At 40.7% G+C, this 20,423-nt stretch overlaps 1 protein-coding gene across 1 annotated transcript in view; it reads right to left on the bottom strand.

Moving 5' to 3' along the window:
- CAT (catalase) overlaps positions 1-20,423 on the bottom strand; it is a 36,075-nt gene that overhangs the window by 13,569 nt on the left and 2,083 nt on the right. Inside the window, exons 2-8 of the mRNA XM_011936397.1 lie at positions 11,460-11,631; positions 9,705-9,815; positions 8,603-8,733; positions 7,603-7,707; positions 6,890-7,015; positions 3,851-4,042; positions 3,254-3,406 (exon numbers count right to left, since the gene is read on the bottom strand). Of these exons, the coding sequence (XP_011791787.1) occupies positions 3,254-3,406; positions 3,851-4,042; positions 6,890-7,015; positions 7,603-7,707; positions 8,603-8,733; positions 9,705-9,815; positions 11,460-11,631 (990 nt within the window). The remainder of the gene's footprint in view (positions 1-3,253; positions 3,407-3,850; positions 4,043-6,889; positions 7,016-7,602; positions 7,708-8,602; positions 8,734-9,704; positions 9,816-11,459; positions 11,632-20,423) is intronic.

The raw sequence follows: 20,423 nt of genomic DNA, 5'->3' as shown, positions 1-20,423 counted from the left end.
AGATCCCTAATTCTATAAGGCAAAATAAAAACCAAATTGAATAGGGCAACTTAAGCAATAACCTTGTACCAAATCACTGATACCAACAGACTTAATCCAGTACCAGGGTTCTGTCAATATTTTGCTTTTGGCTGACTCCCTCTTATCATCATTTCAAATAGCCTAAGGTCATATTTAGATGACCAGCCATGCAGTCATGACCAAAACTCAGCTATAGGTTGGAAGCTGGTTGTCTCCTCTGGCTCAAAAAGTTGTGCTCTTGACTCCATCAACAGAATAGGAGATACAATCCTGCCATGGGCAGCTCCTGAATGTAGCCTCTATCACATAATTCTGATTTTGTGTCACCCTGTGTTTATCAGGCAACCTTACCCCACCTATGGGTGGAGACCAGCAAAAGTTGGGAAATGGGCACAGTGAAGTCATACCCTGACACCAGTTTGAATCTAGGCCTTCCCCAAGGCCCTGTGCCTGAACTCCCTTGCTGGACCTGCATGAGTGGGAAAGCCTTTCCCACTCAAGCAACCGGCTCAACTTCTCTAACTCTTGGCAAAATACAGAGAATGAGAGCAAGACAGGCTGCACCTGGGTCCTCAGGTATTCAGGGGACAGTCTCTCCATGACTTGTATTATATTATTTGTCCATTTCACCATGGTGTGGCTCACCACTTTGGATAAAGTTATAAAACTTATTAACATGACCTTGTTAAAAGACACCTGTAAACACTGCCCATTAATATACCAACTGCCACTGCCTAGGCTACAATACTCATGAGCTCTCAGCAAGAATAACCCCAAAGCCCTCCTAACTGGCTTTCCACTTCCGGGCCAACAAGACAATCTACATACTCCCTACTCACCCACTCAAAAAATCTCAAATCATTCCTTAATAGTCACCAAATGGCTAAATGAGTACAACAGTCCTTCCCCAACTGTATGGCTCCTCACAGGCTCCATGGTATTGGAACTCATAGCTAAATGACCTAAGAAGGGGTGGGGAAAAGCTAGGCTAGAAACAGTAACTCGACAAATTTATGAAAGCTCTTTCAAACACTTTCTAAAACTCATCTTAAAAAAAAACCTATAAAGAGCACACTGAATTTAAAATAGATATATTTGCCCGAACTGAAATTAATACTAACAGAAATTATATTAATTTCTACTTGTCATCCTTTTTCAGGACTCTCTTCCCCACTGTTTCAATAGCTGCCTTAGACATTTGCTTTCTTAGGATGTAGAGAATATGTATTTCCTTTGCAGTCCTTCTCTAGGGGGCCTAGTTCTCCATTCAAATCTTCACTGTTCTTCAAATTATATAACTCAGTGTTGCTGACTGCCTCACGGTCCCACTGTGGTTCCAAAGACCCATGGTGACTTGGATTCTTGTGAAAAGAGTTTAGGTAACCTCGTATTCCTCAATCCATTCCCTCTCTGTCTAACCAGAGTTATGCAGCTTTAGCTCTGCCCATGACAATTTCATGCCTTGGCAAATCCCATTAGCTTCACCCTCACACAGTTCAGCCACCAGGCAGGGAGTTTCAAGGCCCATGGTCACATTGTTTTAGCTTCCTCTACTCCCTGGTTTCAATGCAACTTCTGCTTTTCCTCTGAGAACTGCCTGACTTTCCTTTTTCTATTCCCAACCCCTAGTTCCCACTTTTTCTATTTATCACCAAGAGGAGTGATTCTACTCAATACATCCCAGACCACATTTCTCAAAACTGAAGAAAGCTCTTCACTCCTACTCAAGCATTTAAGGTCCCCTCTGACATATACTCAATGAATCTATCCAAATTCTATTCTTCTCATTCAGAAAAGAGTGACTGTTTATAGTTTAAACACACCTAACATGCTCCACCTTTGTACCTATACTCAAGTCCTTCTCCTGCCCCATATTACCTATTAAAAATCAAAATCCTATCTATTCTTCAAAACAATCTCAAATGCTACCTCGTTCATGAAACTCTGTGGCCGACCTCCTATCAGACAAAATTTTGCCTCCTGGATCACCATGGCACTCTGCCTTACGTTATGGCACCCAAGACAGTTCACCATACACAACAGACAGGTACTCAATTTATAATAGTTGAAATGAACTAAAAACTAATGAAAAACTTACTTTCTATAAAAGCCTCAGATGCTCCCCAATGTCATAAGCAAAAAAGTTATTTTTAAAAAAACTTAAGCTTGTCCTCCATGCAGACTGAAACCTGAACTGGAATCAGATACTTTACATAAGAAGTAACCTTCAGTCGCTGTGGTCTGATGTGGGGTACAATCTTTAACCTTTGTTTCAAGGTCACAGTCCAAAACCACAATAGATTGATTTACACGGTAATTATTAAGCCAATTATTTTCCTACTGATTCTGATCCAAAGTAGAATTTTTCACTCTTGGTACTCTTGAAAGAGCATATTAAAAAGTAAAACATACTGATAGCTTAACAACATTAGCAAGGTGAATGGTTAATCCACTGCCTTTATCACTGGCAGCATACATGTAGTTCATAAAAATCATCCCTAGATCTCTTTTTACAAATGGAAAAATTCAAGCATCACCGTGAAATAGAAAATGAGGCCGGCAGCAGTGGCTCACGTCTGTAATCCCAGCACTTTGGGAGGCCGAAGCAGGCAGGTCACTTGAGGTCAAGAGTTTGAGACCAGCCTGGCCAACATGGCAAAACCCCATCTCTACTAAAAATACAAAAATTATCTGGGCATGGTGGCAGGTGCCTGTAATGGCAGCTAATCAAGAGGCTGAGGCAGGAGGATTGCTTGAACCTGCAAGGCGGAGGTTGCAGTGAGCCGAGATCACACCACTGCACTTCAGCCTGGGCAACAGAGCAAGACCCCATCTCAAAAAAAAAAAAAAAAGAAAATGAAATTAGGCTTACCAAGGTATTATAATTAATTAACCTTACTTCAGTTACAGACCGAACAAATGATGTTTCACTCTACCAATACTTAAGGTATTTCTATTATGTCTTTTTCTTTTTTTTTAATTCAGAGACTAAGTATTCTTGTCTTCACATATGTAGGGACTTTACCATGGAATTTTGTTTATACTTGGTTTTTTCAAGGAATGCTCACTGAAGGATAGTTCACCTCAGTGAGTCCCACAAGGTAACCAAGCACCTAAAGTTTAAGTAACGTTCTCATTAATTCCTCATACAAGGATCATGCCAAGCTGCACATTTTGTGTGTGCACGCTCACATGGACACCTGCCTCGAACATCTCAATCCACCAGGCTCACCTGAAGCATTTTGTCAGGGCTGGTCTCAATGCCAGGGGGCATGTTGCTTGGGTCGAAGGCTATCTGTTCAACCTCAGCAAAGTAATTAACTGGATTCCGGTTTAAGACCAGTTTACCAACTGGGATGAGAGGGTAGTCCTTGTGAGGCCAAACCTGAAAATGATGTCATATTCATAACTAACAGGCAATCAACCAAAGGAAATTAAAGCTACCCACAAAAATACCAGATTTCAAATACAATCAAGCCAATTAAAATAATTTTTAAATCCAATAAAACATAAGAATTTAAGATGAGTGCCTTAGTTAAATCTTTCACAATAGGAAGTGGTAAGTACTGACAGTTTCCCTAGGAAAAAGTACATCAGCTTTTCATAATCTGTTCCCTGTTAATAACAATATATGAAGCCACATACACATACTCAATGAAATGACAAACAGGAAAGTGGAAGCAAGATGCTGGTTAAGGACACTCTGAAGCGGTACCCTCTATATTTTGTATATGACTTCGCCATCGTTATAACTGTTTGACTAGATTTTTTTTCTAATTAGGTAAGAAGAGACTTAAAAAAGAAAACAATATAGCTATTACTGACTCACCTTGGTAAGATCAAATGGATTAAATGGAAAAGTTTCTGCCTGATTAAATGTCATGACCTGGATGTAAAAAGTCCAGGAGGGGTAGTTTCCTGTGGCAATGGCATTAAAAAGATCCCGGATGCCATAGTCAGGATCTTCCTGGGAAAGTCTCGCCGCATCTTCAACAGAAAGGTTTTTGATGCCCTGGTCAGTCTACAAAATGAAAAAAAGAAGCTCCAATGGAAACTTATTGGCAAAGTTATCAAAATGTAATCAGTAACTCATTGAAGGATTATGAGTAACACCACCCAAAGAATGAACTTTCTTTACAACAATACTTCCATTGTTCAAATCTGATACTAATGAATTTATCAACAAGAAATTCTATTTGCTTACCCCAATACTTTTAAATGTCAAGGAAATCCCATCTACACATTTCATATTTAAAATCAGTCCTATCTTTCTGTTCATGTATTCTATTATTTGAATTTTTACATTCATGTTACTTTCCAAATCAGAAAAATCAAAATATATCTTAAAAGTAGGCAAAGGATTAATACAATTAAAGGACTACTTCCCTTTTATCATGAAGTAATGTTTTAATTCCACTTCATGATAGCTCAAATCAATTACTGAGACTGTGCTCGGCTAGTATACCTTCACCCTTGTCCTATTCCTTTTTTTTTTTTTTTTTAATAAATCATAGAATCATAGCTCATAGAGCTGAAAAGAACTTCAGTACAGCCACCTGGAACTAGTTCTCTGACTACGAGCAGGTAAAATTAATATTCTGACTTTCCAAGCAAGCTATTAAAATCCAGAGAAGCTGTATCACTTCATAAGTGCTCCTGTCATCATATCATACTGTTCTTTAATGGACTGACCATGTGATCTTATTCTGAAAGACCTCCCAACAAGCCAAGTGCCGCAGAAAGATTTCCTTAGCAAAAATCAACTCTGAACGCTGGTCTGTTTCTACCACAGAAATCCCAACTCTCTCGTCAGTGAAAAGGTCTGAACTCTTACTACTGAACCAGAAGTAAAGCCATCTTCAGTATTAAAAAAAATGAAGGTCACGACGTACAGATCACCCAAAGAGCTAATATATTAACTTGTGCAATAACATTGCAATACCTTTCTGATTTTAACTGAATCCTTTAGGTTTAGAAAAGAATCATCTTAGGTCAGAATAATCCAGACTGATGAATCCATGTAGATCTCAGGCTACCTTAGGGCCCTAGGATAAAAGATCCACAAGAAATCCAGTCTTTCCAGGACTTGTATAGCTGGTAATATTACACCAACTTTACAGTGAAAAGAACTGGAGCTCAAAGAACTTTTAATACTATGCCCAAGGCCACAATTATCTAGAAGAGAAAAACTCTGAGTTCAGGCTGGCGTAACTCTAAAGCTACCAACTAGACTGGCTGTCCCAGAGACAACCATTTAGTCTTACTCTAAGTAACACTACATTGATCCTTTTGGCAATTACAAGCCAATTTTATGTTCCATAAAATTTTTCCTTGTCAAATATTATAGATCCAAGTTATGATGATAAAAAGAGGTGATGGTTCTCCTGTTTGATATGCCTACATTAAGTTGTTCAGATAAAGAAGAAAACAGGATAGAAGAAAACAGGGCTTTTGGATGTCATTAAGAGAGAGATTGTCCAGTACTGGTCATGAGCTCACTTCTTTCTGCTTATCTTAGCAGCAGTATTTGGAAACAGAGGTTCTCAGGTTTGTTTTTACCTAGCCCTTGGGAGTTCTCTGGGAATATCACCAACGCGCCAGGGTTCACTGGTAATATTGCTCATTGTAACGAATGACAAGCTTAAACCAAAAGAGAACCCTTTAAAATATTTCAGTTGATTAAAACATTCTCAAAACCCTCCCCAGATGTAACGCATTTGATCTGGCTATATGAACGCAAATTTTTAAAAACAGTACAATTTTGTTTTCTGACATTTATAACTGATTTTACTTATATGCGTTGCTCATGATACAAACTCAATAAATGCTAAGTAAATAGATGGATGACTTAAAAAGTTATAAGAAATGATATTGTAAAGATGCCATTGGAAGTTGGAAGTGATAGTGAGACTGGGATATGCTCCAAGCTGTGTTAGCCCTCTTCTGAGCCCTAAAAGGTATCTATGCTCAGGATAATGACTCAGGGCTAGGCACTTTATTATTTTCTAGAGCTTAACTCCAAACTCCAACAAGAACTCTAAAAAAGCCAGGCTAGGGCCAGGCACAGTGGCTCACACCTGTAATCCCAACACTATGGAAGGCCAAAGTTGGGGATGCACTTGAGGCCAGGAGTTTGAGACCAGCCTGGGCAACACAGCAAGACCCCATCTCTATAAAAAAAATTTTAAAATCAGCCAGGCATGGTGGTGTGTGCCTGTAGCCTCAGCTACTCTGAGACAGGGGGATTCCTTGAGCCCAGGAGTTCACTGCAACCCAGGAGTTACTGTGAGATACGATCATACCACTGCACTCCAGCCTCAGTAACAGAGTGAGAGCCTATCTTAAAAAAAAAAAAAAAAAAAGCTAGGCTAAACTAGGTGGAAATTATTTCCTTCTGACTAGCCTAGAGGTCTATACTATCTTCCTTGAGCTCAAACCAAAAGCTTAGATATTCCCACTTCAGGGAGAAAGCTGTACTCAACATGAAGCTGCCAGCCCAGAAACATTAAACCAGAAGCAGCACAAAAGCAGCACATTTCCTAAATATTTATGACAAGGGACACAGGATCCAGAAAAAGGAAGTTTAAACTGTTGATCGCAGCCATGTGCCTCACCTCTGGCCACATGTAAAAGGGAGACTAAAGAGGAACCACACACAGTTCTAACAGGACAGTGTGAAGTTATGTCCTCAGGTGGAAGCCAACAAAACACTCACAGTACTGATCAGCGAGATCAATACTTCCCATCTCTGGGGAGGGAGGTGAGGGAAAAGTGGGAGAAGCCTTAATCTTTGCTTAGTTCTTCAGGAAAAATAAGGAGGTGTGTGGTAGGAGCCTTGTACACTCTGCCCCAAAGGTATAACACGTACCTTATAATGGAATTTGCAATAAACCGCTTTTCCTTCTGCGTTAACCAGCTTGAAAGTATGTGATCCATATCCATTCATGTGGCGATGGCCATCTGGAATCCCCCGATCACTGAACAAGAAAGAAACCTGAGGAACAGAAATATAAAGCCTAAAATGTTTTCATTTAAATCAAAACATCCTAGGTTTTTAAGATATTCCTTAGTTTCCAGAAAGTTCCTTAATGACATAAAACATACTAGCCTATTTCCCATGGGAAGGGTTACATTATTTCACCTGTAGAAAATAACAAACAAAAATTTTAAACCAAAATGATATGTAAATCACTAACACTATGACTCAAAATTCTATGAAGGAAAGCTAAAACAACCTGAAAACTGGCCTAATTTGTTATTCAAAATTTATTTTCATAGCAAATTTGGTACTACTTTCCCCTCACTTCCCTAATACAGAGCTTTATCTTGTACTACAGACTTTCATCCTTACTATTGCTAAATATCAACTGACAATGTTGCTATCTATCTATCATCACCATTTAAGGCTGATGAATGGGGGATGATTAGTAAAGCCAGTTATTACAAAACTCTTCATGATCAAGAAATCTGAGGAAGCTTATTCCAATCAAACAGCCAAAACTGGAGAGACACTTTATGAGGAGGCATAATTAAACACTGCATCCCAGGTGATATAAGACAATGGAAAAAAAGGGTTCATGCCTGATGCAGAGACTCAGGACGTAGGCTCCAGAAGTCCCAGACCATATCCGGATCCTTCAGATGCGTCTGAGGATTTCTCTTTTGGCTGTGGATAAAAGATGGAAACTAAATAGAAAAAAGAGAGAAAAAAATTCAAAAACTAAGTTTACAGGAATTATGGTATCTTGCATTATACATGCCTATTACTAGGTTTATGGATTATAACTCTAAATATAATCCTGGAATTTTAAACTGCCAAACCATAAAATGAAATATACTCAACATAGACAACTAGCATCTAAGATACCCTAAAGTATTTCGAATATACTCAAAACTACAATCTTTTTTTTTTTTTTTTGAGACAGGGTCTCACTCTTTCACCCAGACTGGACTGCAGTGGCATGATCACAGCTCACTGCAGCGTTGACCTCCTGGGCGCAAGCAGACCTCCCAACTCAGCCTCCCAAGTGGCTGGGACTATTGGCATGAGCCACCACAACTGGCTAATTTTTGTATTTTTTTGTAGAGACATGGTTTTGCCATGTTGCCCAGGCTGGTCTTGAACTCATGGACTCAAGTGATCTGCCTGCCTTGGCCTCCCAAAGTGCTGGGATTTATAGTATTTCTTCCTGGAAAAAATATACACACCCTCCCGCATGCATACACACACACACACACATACACACACATACCCTCCTGCTGACTCAGAGCATGTAGAGACACCCTCTGTTTGTTTCCAAAGTAAAGTCCCTCTTTTTACTGATCTTCAATGTTCTGCAAAGAAAACTAAACTCACTTCCCATTAAGTCAATGTATCTTAAAATGACAAATCTAAGACCAGTGGTAACTGTTGCTACTTGATCTTATCAAATACAGAAAAATGTGTTGAAAAAAGTAATCCAGACAACTCATATTCTTTTCTTTCTGCCTTTCCCATGGTTTCTCCTCAAATGCCAACCTATTTGAAATCAATTTAAAAATCAACAAACATTTGTTGAGTGCAAAATACTCTATTACCTACCAATAGGGGATCCCTGATGAAGAAAATGGGGGTGTTATTTCCAACGAGATCCCAGTTACCATCTTCTGTGTAAAATTTCACTGCAAACCCACGAGGGTCCCGAACTGTGTCAGCTGAACCCGATTCTCCAGCTACAATATTCAAATGGAAACAGGAAGCATAAGCCACAGCACTTTACATCCAAGAAGCCTGGAGACATAAAGAAGCACCTGGATCCATCCTTTCTAATCCACTTCCAAGAACTAAATTAGGTATTTAAGTGCCCGGGTTATTATTTCTACCCACCAGCTAATTCAGTCCACAAATCAAACAAAAGAATTAATTGAGAGCAATAAGAGAACGTATGTAATAACAGCTGACAAGGTTATTCATTTAACATAATAAGATACCTTTGTTCAAACAGGTAATTAAGTTTTTAATTAAAATAAGGGAAGAGAATAATTATGAGGCTTAAAGTAGTGACAAACAGAATAAGTGAGTTGCCAAAATGATGAGGTTAACATTAAGAAAATGAGTTAAAATATTGGTTCTTAGTTCTTATTTATTTTTACATTCCACGGTATTTTTAAAATGCAGAGACTGACACAGAAACAGAACTAGTCAAGCAGTAGGCATATTGAAATATAGTATGATAGATCTAATACTATCTCTGTAACATGAGAAACATCACTTAGCCTCTCAAAAACGAAAAGAATCCCATTCTGCAAAGTAGATCTACAAATTAGAGATGTATCTGTAAAGCACCTAACCATGGTTGGCATAGAGTTAATTCTTAATAAAGGTCACTGTAGGCATAGTTATTAAATAAGATTTCCACTCTATTCTTCTGTTAGAGGCAACCACTTTGAGGAAAGCTCTTTCCAAATGTCACAGAATTGCAGAGGCAGCCTCTGTGTAAGTGTGATTTCCTAAGACCTCAACAAACAGAAATATAAGTAACTTCCTGTGTGTCTCCAAATATGTCTTCTACTGTAAAATCTTGCCATAATTTAGAGAAGTGCTTGTTTCCTATTTTCTAATAACTTTTTCTTTAAGTTATAAACGTCCCCAAAAAGGTGAAGTTGAGTTAAGCCATACCAATCACGCCAATAAACCAACTTACCAACAGTGGAGAACCGAACTGCGATGGGAGTCCTCTTTCCAATATGCTCAAATACCTTTGCCTTGGTATATTTGGTAATGTCATGTGTGACCTCAAAGTAGCCAAAGGCCCCTAGCAAGAAAGACACAGAAATCCTTACCATGAGACCATTACTCAGACATTCAGGTCCTTAACAGGCATGTGAGTAACAAGAGAAAATGATGGTTAGCACCAGTCTTCTGGGGGCTTCTAGTGTAATGGGGGAAGGGGAAATGTCCAAACACAAAATAAAGAGGGTGAAATGCAAAGCCCTATTCTATCACTCAGTGCTAAGCTGAATGCCACATAGCTGGAGCCAAGAGAAGGAGGTGAGTGGGGCTAGAAGTAGTCAAGGTTGGCCCAAAGACACAGGACCTCAGAGGGGCCTGAAGTACAGGTAGGACCTATGAGAGAAAGGGAAGAACAGAGAGAAGAGGAGATGAAACCACAGAGAAAGAGAGAATCTTTTCAATACCTAGCAAGGAAGATACAAAGCAAGCAACACACTAAACAAGTCAAGATGGAAAAATACACAAAAACCACTGGAGAAGATGGGAAGAAACCTTATCCAGGAAGAAGAGATGAAGAAATGCAGAAGTCCTAACTGGAAGTCCCAATCAGCAAGCTAAGAGAAAAACTCCCTTTCTGTGGAGCTCTTTTTCCAACTGGGAATGTCACTGTCTTTCAAACACCACCCCCATCTTTTGTGTCTGATATAAAATCAATAAAGTAAGTTTTACAGAAATTGTTGGAAAAAAGGAAAGGAAAAAATCATCACAAACCCACCACCCTAACACAACTACCCCAGATTTTGCAGTTCATTCTGGTAATTACCCAATAAGTACACCATGTAAACTTAGTTGCAATTTGCAGTCAAGTGTCTATGTCTGTATTTCTGTACAGCAGGTCCTCAAATAACATTGTTTTGTTCAACATTGTTTCATTATAACGTTGATGAGAAAAAGATCTATTCCTAGCTGAGGTCACTATCTGTGTGGAGTCTGCACGTTCTCCCCATGTCCAGATAGGTTTTCTCCTGGTACTCCAGCTTCCCCCCCACATCCCACAGATGTGCGCGTTAGGTGAACTGGCATGTCTAAGTGGTCCCAGTGTGAGTCCACTCTGCAATGGACAGCATCCTGTCCAGGGCTGGCTCTTGCCTCGTACCCCAACCTGCCAGGACAGGCTCTGGCCTCCCACCACCTTGAACTGGAATAAACTGGTAAATAACTATCTTATTTTACTAACCTTTCTCAAAGGTATGTATGGCTCACATTTATTTCAATGTTTAATATTAGATGTATTTTGAGTCTCTATTTAGAAGTTGGGTGATATTTTATCAATCAGAAATATGCCATAGGAACTTAACTCTTGCTTATGTCAATTAGCCTATCGTAAAATTCGTTTCATTACATGTCATTTAGCTTAAAGTCAAAGTTTCCAAGAACGTATTGACATTAAATGAGGACTTACTGTATTTTTATTCCTTCAGTGAACTGCATGATAGGAAAAATGGAAGACTGCTTTTTTTTAAAAGAAACTATTTTACATATAATGTTTAATCTGAGGAAACAACCATCATTTATTTACTAATTTCCCTACTGCTGGATGTTTTTCCTTTTTCCCACAAATGGAGATTTGGCACTTGTGTTAAAGGTCCTCCAATCCTTTGGGAAATAATACTTGACCCAGGTGCTGGGAAATAATCTTTTTACAGCAAATAAACACAGCACTTACCTGCTCCTTTAGCATGCACGACTCGCTCGGGAATTCTCTCTCGGTCAAAGTGAGCCATTTCATCAGTGAAAACCACATCCTGAACAAGAAGGGGCCCATGGGGCCCTACTGTAATAACATTAAGTTTGTCTCCTATTGGGTTACCAGCTCCAGTGGTCAGGACATCAGCTTTCTACAGGAACACAGAAAGAAAGTGCAGGAGAGTTAGCACAATCAAACGTTTCATTTACACTGTCACAGATACATAGCTTTGCAATGTTTATACCATCTGCCCTCTTTTTAAATTTCCTGTGTCCAAAGTACTAAAATCCGACAAGATGGGCCATTGTCTGAAACTTTCAGTCATGCCTCAGAAACCTTTGACAACTCTCAACACCAATCTGCTAAGAAACTTGCTCTGAAGAGCAGAAAGATGATTTTGGAGCCTGAAAATGTGCTCAGCACCTGCTCCAGAGAAACCCACTGGGTTCTGCAAAGCTCTCAGAGAGGTGCCCAAAAGCATCCTACAAACTTAACAGTGAAATGTCCAACCCAACAATGAGAAGATGGTCTCCACGTAAGCTGTGCTGGTCAATACTTTACTCAGAACTTACAGATGCTTTATTACTGCCATGACATTCAAGTACGCTACCCTGTTTAGTACATCTCAAACAATGTACACCAGCTATTTGCAACATCTCTTTTCAATTGAAAAAAAAAGTCAATGGCTTTTACTGTCACTAAAAGTAAACCGTTACTGGTAAGGTGGATTACAGTATTAATGTTTTAAAGATAGCAAATGTCTCTGAAATGGGAAAGGTTACTTTACTGTAATAAAGAATTAATTTTAATCCACCTGATTCTCCAATTTCAGTTACATTAGAAGACACTCAGCTGTCCCTCCTTTAGAGTGAGAGTGGCATTCTTCTAGCCCCACGTGATCCTGGAAGCTCTTAGCTTCATCTAGTTCCATGGTCAGAGAATACTTTTGACCACAGACAAGTGCCTCTGCAGTGTCTTCCCCGGTCACTGGAAATCAGGAGAGACATGCAGGTGATGCAAAGCTACGCCACCTCCACGTGGGAGAGGAACTCAACGGCGTCTATGACAAACCCCAAAGACCAACTTCACACACAGAGAAAAGCACTATTTTTAGTATTTCCACACACCTGGAGTGGAGTATGTAGTTTTACTCCCCATGCATGTCTCTCCTGCATATTAAAGTAAATTTCTGCCTCTTCTCTAGAAGGCAATATGTTGGGGAGTAGGCACTTAAAAAACCACAAAAGATCTGTGAGCTGTCTGAAAAAAGACACTGAATAAAGGAGACCGTGCAATTTGCAAAACTAATAAACAAGACCTTTTCACACACTAGGAAATGCCCTTGCCACTACAGTTATATCTTCATCCAAGTGGGAAGAGGCCAACATGGCACCAGGGAGAAACTATGAGTGCCAGCATTAGAGCCTGGGTCCAACTTCCAGTTCTGCCAAGTACCAGCTATGCAGCTGCTGGCAAGTTACTTATTTATGAGTCTCCATTTTCATCTGCAAAACAGAATAATAACCACCTCCTAGGGTTAACACATGAACTAAAAGAGTTAAATGTAAAATGCAAGCCACACATTCAGCACATACATGCTGTCACTTCACTGACTGTGAGAACATGACATCACGGCAGAAGGAGCAAAGCATCTGAAGTTTTATTTTTCTAGTAATCATGACAGATGCATACTCCTCCATCCACACTCTCTCACTCTACCATCTCTGTCCCTAAACCCATCTAGCAAAGCCTCTTCTAAACTGTCACAGTTTAAGGGTCCAATCAACACTTACCACCCAATCACACCACTCTTTTGAAGATACGTATGTTGCTAATACGTGTGACCCTCTGCAGGTTTAGTTTTAAAGTAGAAAATGAACCAGAAAAAAAAAAATTCTACTTTCTAAAGTAGAAAATGAAACAGAAAAAGAGCAACTTCACCTTTAGTTTAAACCTAAAGCCTTGGTTTTCAACCTTGGCAATGCACTGAAACCACCTGGGGAGCTTTGTAAAGCCTCCTGATGCCCGGGTCATCCCCCCTAGAGATATCTGATAGGAGGGCCCTGGCTGAGGCCTGGGCTATGTTTAAATGATTCCTGTTCAAGCTAGGATCGAAAACCACTGACCTAGAACTATTGGGTGATAATGAAATTAAAATAATTAGAGAGCCAGAGCAAACCAAATCTGTCCACTCTTTAAATGCTCTTTTCAACATATAAACAAGGTATTTAAGGAAGCCTTTAAAAAATAAAGGGACATCCAGGCTGGGCGTGGTGGCTCACACCTATAATCCCAACACTTTGGGAGGCTGAGGTGGGTAGATCACCTGAGGTCGGGAGTTTGAGACCAGCCTGACCAACATGGAGAAACCCTGTCTCTACTAAAAATACAAAATTAGCCAGGTGTGGTGGCGGGTGCCTGTAGTTCCAGCTACTCGGGAGGCTGAGGCAGGAGAATGGCATGAACCTGGGAGGCGGAGGTTGCAGTGAGCTGAGATCATGCCATTGCACCACAGCCTGGGCAACAGGAGAGAAGCTCTGTCTCAAAAAAAAAAAAGGACATCCCATAAAAGATAAAAATATGAGAAAAGATACCAAGAAGCTCAGTAAAAGGAACGCCAAACAGGCGAGAGTGTTATTTACATGCCAGCATCCTTAAAGTGGAGAGGGAGCTGCCCCTAAGGGAGAGATGAGAGCGTATCACATGTTCCCTTCTGCTCTGGTTACTGAATCAGGGTGATATGGTCAAGAATAAATACCACACCCAAAGGCAGCAGGTGCAGAGTTGGATAAATGAATAAAGTACTAAAGCTTGAGGTGGTCTTTCCTGATGACACTGACTAATAAGAGTGGGAAAACTGGAATTATGGCAGTCCTCCCTCCTGCCCAACGAAGGAATCCCCTCCTTAACATCAATCCTGTTAAGAAATGAAACCTGAGTTTTTAAGTTACAAATGGAGGCTTCAGAATCTCTTCCATTTCCCCACTCTAATAGTTAGATCAATTGTCCTCATTTATATAACAGCTTTTCTCACACAAGCTCTTGTATATACAATTTACCTTCAAAGCCAGTGGGGCAGGAAAGCTTCAACAGTCAGCAATAGCAAAGGGAAGCCAGGGAGCAAAAACTAGAAAGGAAAAGATCCCCCAACTTCAGGGGATGTTTAGAGCAACACTGGGTGAGAGGAACTGATCTAAACTGAAAGATAGAGCATTTATTAATATTAGAAGGTGAGGAGCAGGATGCAGTGTATTTAAGATGAAAATAATTCATGCAATGAAGATTTACTAGATGAAATGAGAGGGTGGGGCTAGAAAATGAACCACACAAGTTATCTCACTTAAGCTTCCCAATAATCCAGAGATGGAAGTTATTAATCCCAACTATAAACTCAGAAAACTTAAGTAACTTTGCAGAAATGTCAGTGTTGTGGCACAGGTTTACTTGTTACATGTAACAAGTAAGGACAGGCAAAGAGATTTCCTCCAGCTTGCAATTCTTGTTTTTAACTCAATGAATGACTTTAGAGCCAGAATATTTTTAAAGATAGAAAAGCTTTTCTATGGCTGGACAATTTCAAGACCTCTCTCTGGGAAAGTAGCATTGGTTCTTGTTAACATGTTTACATCTTCCTGGCTGCTAGCTCCCATGACATCCATACGTGTCTCTCCTGAAGTGCTCTCTCTATCCTGCCCCACATCATCCATGAAGCAGGGCCAAGGGAAGCATCTTCTCGTGCCCCTTATAACAAAATACTCTAATTGCCTGTTTACATCACTGTTCTGCTTTTTTTTTTTTTTGAGATGGAGTCTCGCTCTGTTGCCCAGGCTGGAGTGCAGTGGTGCAGTCTCATCTCGCTGTAACCTCCGCCTCCTGGGTTCAAGTGATTCTCTCAACTCAGTAGTTGGGATTACAGGCACCCGCCACCACGCCCGGATAATTTTTGTATTTTTAGTAGAGACGGAGTTCCATCATCTTGGCCAGGCTGGTCTCGAACTCCTGACCTCAAGAGATCCACCCGCCTTGGCCTCCCAAAGTGCTGGGATTACAGGCATGAGCCACCCTGCCCAGTCTGTCACTGTTTTTCCTCTCTAGACTGTGTACTCCTTTTACATCTATATCTCTGATCCCTAATACACTGCTCAATATACTAACAAACACAAAACAAATGTGTGTGGATTCAGCATGCAAATAAACTAAACCATGGACCAATATGATATGGCCAAGAGCCTTTCTAAGGAGCAGAGGAAGCAGCAATAGCCTATCCCTCTCCCTGCATCTCCCCTCCAAAAAATGAGAGAAACATTTTAATTTATAAATTCTGATCAAACACCTTTAGACAAACTTGTTATGAAAACTGCCGCAGAAATTAGCTTGGCTAAAAACTGGCACAATTATTAGAGGTAGGGACTTAAAGTAAAATTCCATTTTGACTTTGCTGCTTTTATAGACTTCTTTTGGCCAGAGCTAACACATAAATGAAGAAATTTTCCTGGGAGGAGTAAGGTTGGCTTCATCTGGTGAAATATTTTATCAGTATACTACACTTTCCACTTAGTTCCCTTCACTCACAGAAGTCTCAAGAACCGAAACATGTTCTCCCACTTTTAATTAAAAGATTGGTAATGCAAATTGCCCCTGTCAGTCCCAGAGGAGTCATAATGATGTCTTCTCATTCTATGATAAAGAATGTGCCTACCATTTTCTAGCGAATAACTGCCTAACATTCTCCATTTATTCAACAAAGATTCAAGTGCCTACAACGTGTATACCCAAATACAGGAAACCAAAGACTGTCCTGACCCTCAAATTTCTTACTCTGTGGGAAAATAATAAGGGTGGTCTAGATATTGGCTGCTGTGGAAGCTAAAGCAACTCCATCTTAGATACTAATCCACCATGCTGACTTCTGATTAACTCCAGTTTTAAGATTTCCAGTTTACTTGTTACTCCTTGTGAAAGAGCCCCTATTTACTATAAATCCTGCCCTGAGGTCAAACAACCTTGACATTATCATACTTCAGTCATTCCATACCTCCCTTCTGAATCACCCTTCCCTATGGTATTAAGCTCTGGGTCTGAGGGGTAATGGTGTGGGATCCACCATCTTGTCTCAGCAACATGCAAGAACACGGACATGGTTTCTGGTCATAAGTCCGTATTAAACATTTCTTTCTGAGAAACTTGATTTGTCAGCCTCTTTGTTTGGCCTCTCAGCTTCCTCAGACTTTGGGGGTAAGTTTGCATAGACCTACCCTCCATGGAAAAGCTAAGAAAAAGAAACGAAACCTTAAAAACTTCTATCCCATCTCCCATAGTCTCTCCCAGTGCACATTAAGACTTAGTGATCCCATGCCTAGGTATATTTCAGGAGAAATGAAAGCACATGTGAACCAAGGGTTAAGACACTCAGTCACCCCTTCTCCATCCCAAATGTTGGCAGTGTAACATCAATGCAGTTATTACCAGGGTTACCCTAAAAAAACATAGACCCTCAGAGCCTATAATGCACAGGCAACTCACTGATGCAAATGGACAGTCTAAGACCTAACCCTCTGCCAGGTAATAAGAGAACTGTATAAAAACGTAAGGTTTGAAATGTTCAAATTCTCCCATTTTAAAGGGATCAGAGACTACTTATTAACACTTCCCATTTACCTCCAAGAGCACTGGCAGCAAGCTACACTTAAAAAAAAAAAAAAAAAAAAAACGGCCGGGCGCGGTGGCTCAAGCCTGTAATCCCAGCACTTTGGGAGGCCGAGACGGGCGGATCACGAGGTCAGCAGATCAAGACCATCCTGGCTAACACAGTGAAACCCCGTCTCTACTAAAAAATACAAAAAACTAGCCGGGCGAGGTGGCGGGCGCCTGTAGTCCCAGCTACTCGGGAGGCTGAGGCAGGAGAATGGCGTGAACCCGGGAGGCGGAGCTTGCAGTGAGCTGAGATCCGGCCACTGCACTCCAGCCTGGGCGACAGAGCGAGACTCTGTCTCAAAAAAAAAAAAAAAAACAGGAAATGGGTTAAAGGTAAGTATCCCAAAAGAAGAGCCCATGGCTTTCTGAGCAGTGAGCAATAAAGTTCCCATTTAAGTTCCCTTCAAAGTCACTGGGAATACCTGCAGAACCACGTCCCTCCTGCCAAGACAGAAAAAGAAATAAGAATTTTAAAGTGGATCGAGGTCATACTCATGAACACATCTGACTCAGTGCTCACTTATTAAAGTTTACAAAACTCCCAATTCACCTGTCAGCAAACCAAATCTGACCACAGAAGATACACCCAATAAATTGCTTTCACACTGGTTGACTGTGTTTCCAAAAGAGGATACTCTGATTCTTGAGAGAGGAGGCAACACAGTGCTCTTCTACAGTAGTCCCAAACCGTAAAGCTCTCCAAGATGAGTAACGCGTCAAAACTAATTGGGAAGTGGAAGAGAGCATATTAGCACAAAGCTGCCCACTTAGATAAAAGCATTTACCAAGCAAGGGGAACTTTATTTTTTAATGCCATCTGTTACTGTCTTAATTTTCTAACAGAATACCTTAATGTCAGAAAGTAAAAATGATATATTCTTTAAAAAGAGATTATGTTGTGTGTCCACCGCCACATCACAAGAAAATGGATGGGCAGATTTTCACCAAATATGAAATGTACACTTTGGATAATGTAGCGGAGTCAGCTTCCTGGACAGGGGTAGACTACCCCAGGTGTGGCCTGTAACAGAGTTCTAGCCAGCAGAATGTAAGCGGCAGTAACCCTGGACCCCAAACCTCACCACACTCATATACCCTTCTCCATGCTCTTGAGCCTTCTGTGCTGGACAGTGACGCCCAGGGCAACCTTAAAAGCCATGTGTTGACCAAGGTGGAGCTTCCTTCAGCCTGGTACCCTCAATAACTGTGGGAAGCAGAGCACCCACCCGCCTCCTTCAACTTCAAACCACTTTGGGCCATTCATGTAGGAAAGGAATACATTTCCTTTTTTTTTCTTTTTGAGATGGAGTTTCACTCTTGTTGCCCAGGCTGGAGTGCAATGGCACGATCTCGGCTCACTGCCACGTCCACCTCCTGGGTCACCTCTGCCTCCCGGGTTCAAGCGATTCTCCTGCCTCAGCCTCCTGAGTAGCTGGGATTACAGGCATGCATCACCACGCCCAGCTAATTTTGTATTTTTAGTAGAGACAGGATTTCTCCATACTGGTCAGGCTGGTCTCGAACTCCTGACCTCAGGTAATCCACCCACCTCAGCCTCCCAAAGTGCTGGATTACAGGCGTGAGTCACCGCACCCAGCCATAAATTCCTAATATGTTTATAACATGATATATGTTGAGATTTATTATTATAACACTTAGCCTATACATGATTTCACATGATTTAACTTAAAATATGGGCAATGAATCAATAATTTAAAAGCAGTTCAATTTTTAAAAGGACAGAAAATTTGAACATATACTTCAAAGGAATATATACCAATGGCCAATAAGCATGTAAAAAGATGCTTTGCATCATTAGTCATCAGAGCAATGCAAATTAAAACCATAATGAGATACCACTGCATGTCCAACAGCTAAAAGCAAAAGACTGACAGCACCAAAAGCTGACAGGATATGGAGCAACTGGAACTCCCATACACTGCTGATAAAGTATAAAATGGTACAACCACTTTGGAAAAAGGCTCAGCAGTTTCTCATAACACATTCACTTATTTTATGACCCAATAAACCTACTCCTAGACCTACTCCTAGGTATTTCCTAAGATAAATAAAAGCATCTGTGCACAAAAAGACTTATATAAGAATTTTTATAGCAGCTTTATTTATTTTTCATTTTTAAGACAGAGTCTCCCTCTGTCGCCCAGGCTAGAGTGCAGTGGTGTTAATTATGGCTCGCTGCAGCCTCCACACCCCAAGCTCAAGCAATCCTCCCACCTCAACTTCCCGAGTAGCTGGGACTACAGGCATGTGTCACCATGTCTGGCTACTTCTTTTATTTGTTGTAGAGATGGGGTTTCACCATGTTGCCCAGGCTGGTCTCAAACTCCTGAGCTCAAACAATCCTCCCACCTTAGCCTCCGAAAGTGGTAGGATTACAGGCGTGAGCCTTCATGCCCAGCCACAGCAGCTTTACTTACAATAGAAAAAAAATTAAATAGCCCAGGTGTCCAGCAACAGGATATTCAAATGGTGCTATATTCATATAATGGAATCTTACTCAGCAATGAAAGGAACAAACTGCTAATACATGAAACAACTTGAATGAATGAAAGGATGGACAGACGGACGGAGTAACGTAATAAAAGACACAAGGCAAAATGTTCCTTGTAGAATGTAGATGGCAGATATATAGGCATACACTGCAAATTTTTTTCAACTTTTCTGAATGTTTGAAATTTTTCATTTAAAAAAGAGTTTGAAAATTATATAGGCTATAAGGCATATGCACAATTCCTTTTGGAGGGCCCTGGGGGGAGGGAGAAGTGCCTCAAAGAAGTAAGTGGTTTTGACTCAGAGCAGCTAAAATCGAGGAACAATAAGACATCAATGTGACTGCCAGTGAGGACGACGTACACAGCGCACTAAGACGCCATGGACAAAGGGGACTGCCGTATTTCAATTAAGAGCCTCCCAACTATGGATGAGCTTTTTGAGTCAGCCATTTCTCACATGGGCAACTACGTAAGATAAATCAACAGCAGGGACTTCAACAGTTCATGATTCTCCCAAACAAGGAAGAAGGCAGCTAGTCTCAGAATAAAGGGGAGTCCTTTAAAAATAAAAATATTGGCCGTGCGCGGTAGCTCACACCCGTATCTCAGTACTTTCAGCGGCCAAGGCAGGTGGGTCACCTGAGGTCAGGAGTTCCAAACCAGCCTGGCCAACATGGAGAAACCCCATCTCTACTAAAAATACAAAAATTCGGCCGGGCGCGGTGGCTCAAGCCTG

The sequence above is a fragment of the Colobus angolensis genome, unplaced genomic scaffold (genome assembly GCF_000951035.1).
Source record: "Colobus angolensis palliatus isolate OR3802 unplaced genomic scaffold, Cang.pa_1.0 Scaffold152, whole genome shotgun sequence".
Classification (NCBI taxonomy): Eukaryota; Metazoa; Chordata; class Mammalia; order Primates; family Cercopithecidae; genus Colobus; species Colobus angolensis.
Note: the sequence above shows the minus strand (reverse complement) of the source record. Positions and strands in the feature narration are given on the sequence as shown.